The 832-nt window shown below is 42.9% G+C and overlaps 1 protein-coding gene across 1 annotated transcript; it reads right to left on the bottom strand.

Annotated features, from left to right (window-relative positions):
- Positions 1–25: 25 nt before the first annotated feature.
- On the bottom strand, positions 26–765 carry LOC103399359 (plexin-B3-like; the record flags this gene model as incomplete). Its single annotated transcript, XM_008338056.2, has 4 exons — positions 26–150; positions 221–285; positions 381–528; positions 599–765. Coding segments are annotated over 4 exons (495 nt in total), but the record flags the coding sequence as incomplete, so codon positions are not given.
- Positions 766–832: the final 67 nt, after the last annotated feature.

Raw genomic sequence — 832 nt, 5'->3', positions numbered from 1 at the left:
ATTCAAATATTCTTCAACTCAAAACATTGCCTGAACTACAAAAGCATGTTTAGATGTTTTGTGTGTTCACTGACCCCAGACAGTTCAGTCAAAGTAGAATTCATCTCCTGGTAACAGCCAGATGCAGCGCTGTGGATGTCACTGTAATACCTGTAAACAAATACGCCACATAAGTGTGTTTCAACAGTACGTGTGTGACAGTGTGATAATCCATTTGCACCTCTCCACCATCTGCTTGTATCGAGGAATTTCTCTGGCATACAGCAGCTTGTTGACCGGCGAGTCCTGATTTGACAGAAAATATCACATGGTCACCTTTATAAAAACCAAAGAAAAAACAAACAGGGTAGAAAGGCAGACATTCAGAAAGACAGTCATACCCGTCCCACTTTGTGGTCAGATGTGGTGCAAGAATCAATAAAGGTCTGAGCAATGACAGACAAGACAGCATCAATGCTATCCGTCACCTGAATGTCCAGAACAAACTGAGGATTCTTCAAGATGTTAACCCAAAACCTAAGAGGAAGACTGAAGAGAGAGTGACAGATTAGAGAAAATAGTGCACCCTGACCCACAGACGGGCAACAAAGATTCTCACCTGTTTGTCTTCCAAATGTGGACAGTCTCTGGGTCGTTAATTCCATGTTTCTCTGCCATGTCATCCAGGAAATCAAAAAAGAACCTGACGGCAATGGGAGGAAGATGCTTCGTACTAAGGATTGCCACGAACACGTCATCCACAAACTTCTGTAGTGTTCCCTGTACACAGACGGACACAGGTCAAAACGAAGGATTTCCCATCGCTCACATTATCACCAATAATAAACACCAA

This window comes from Cynoglossus semilaevis, unplaced genomic scaffold (genome assembly GCF_000523025.1).
Source record: "Cynoglossus semilaevis isolate Cse_v1.0 unplaced genomic scaffold, Cse_v1.0 C19055446, whole genome shotgun sequence".
Taxonomy (NCBI): Eukaryota; Metazoa; Chordata; class Actinopteri; order Pleuronectiformes; family Cynoglossidae; genus Cynoglossus; species Cynoglossus semilaevis.
Note: the sequence above shows the minus strand (reverse complement) of the source record. Positions and strands in the feature narration are given on the sequence as shown.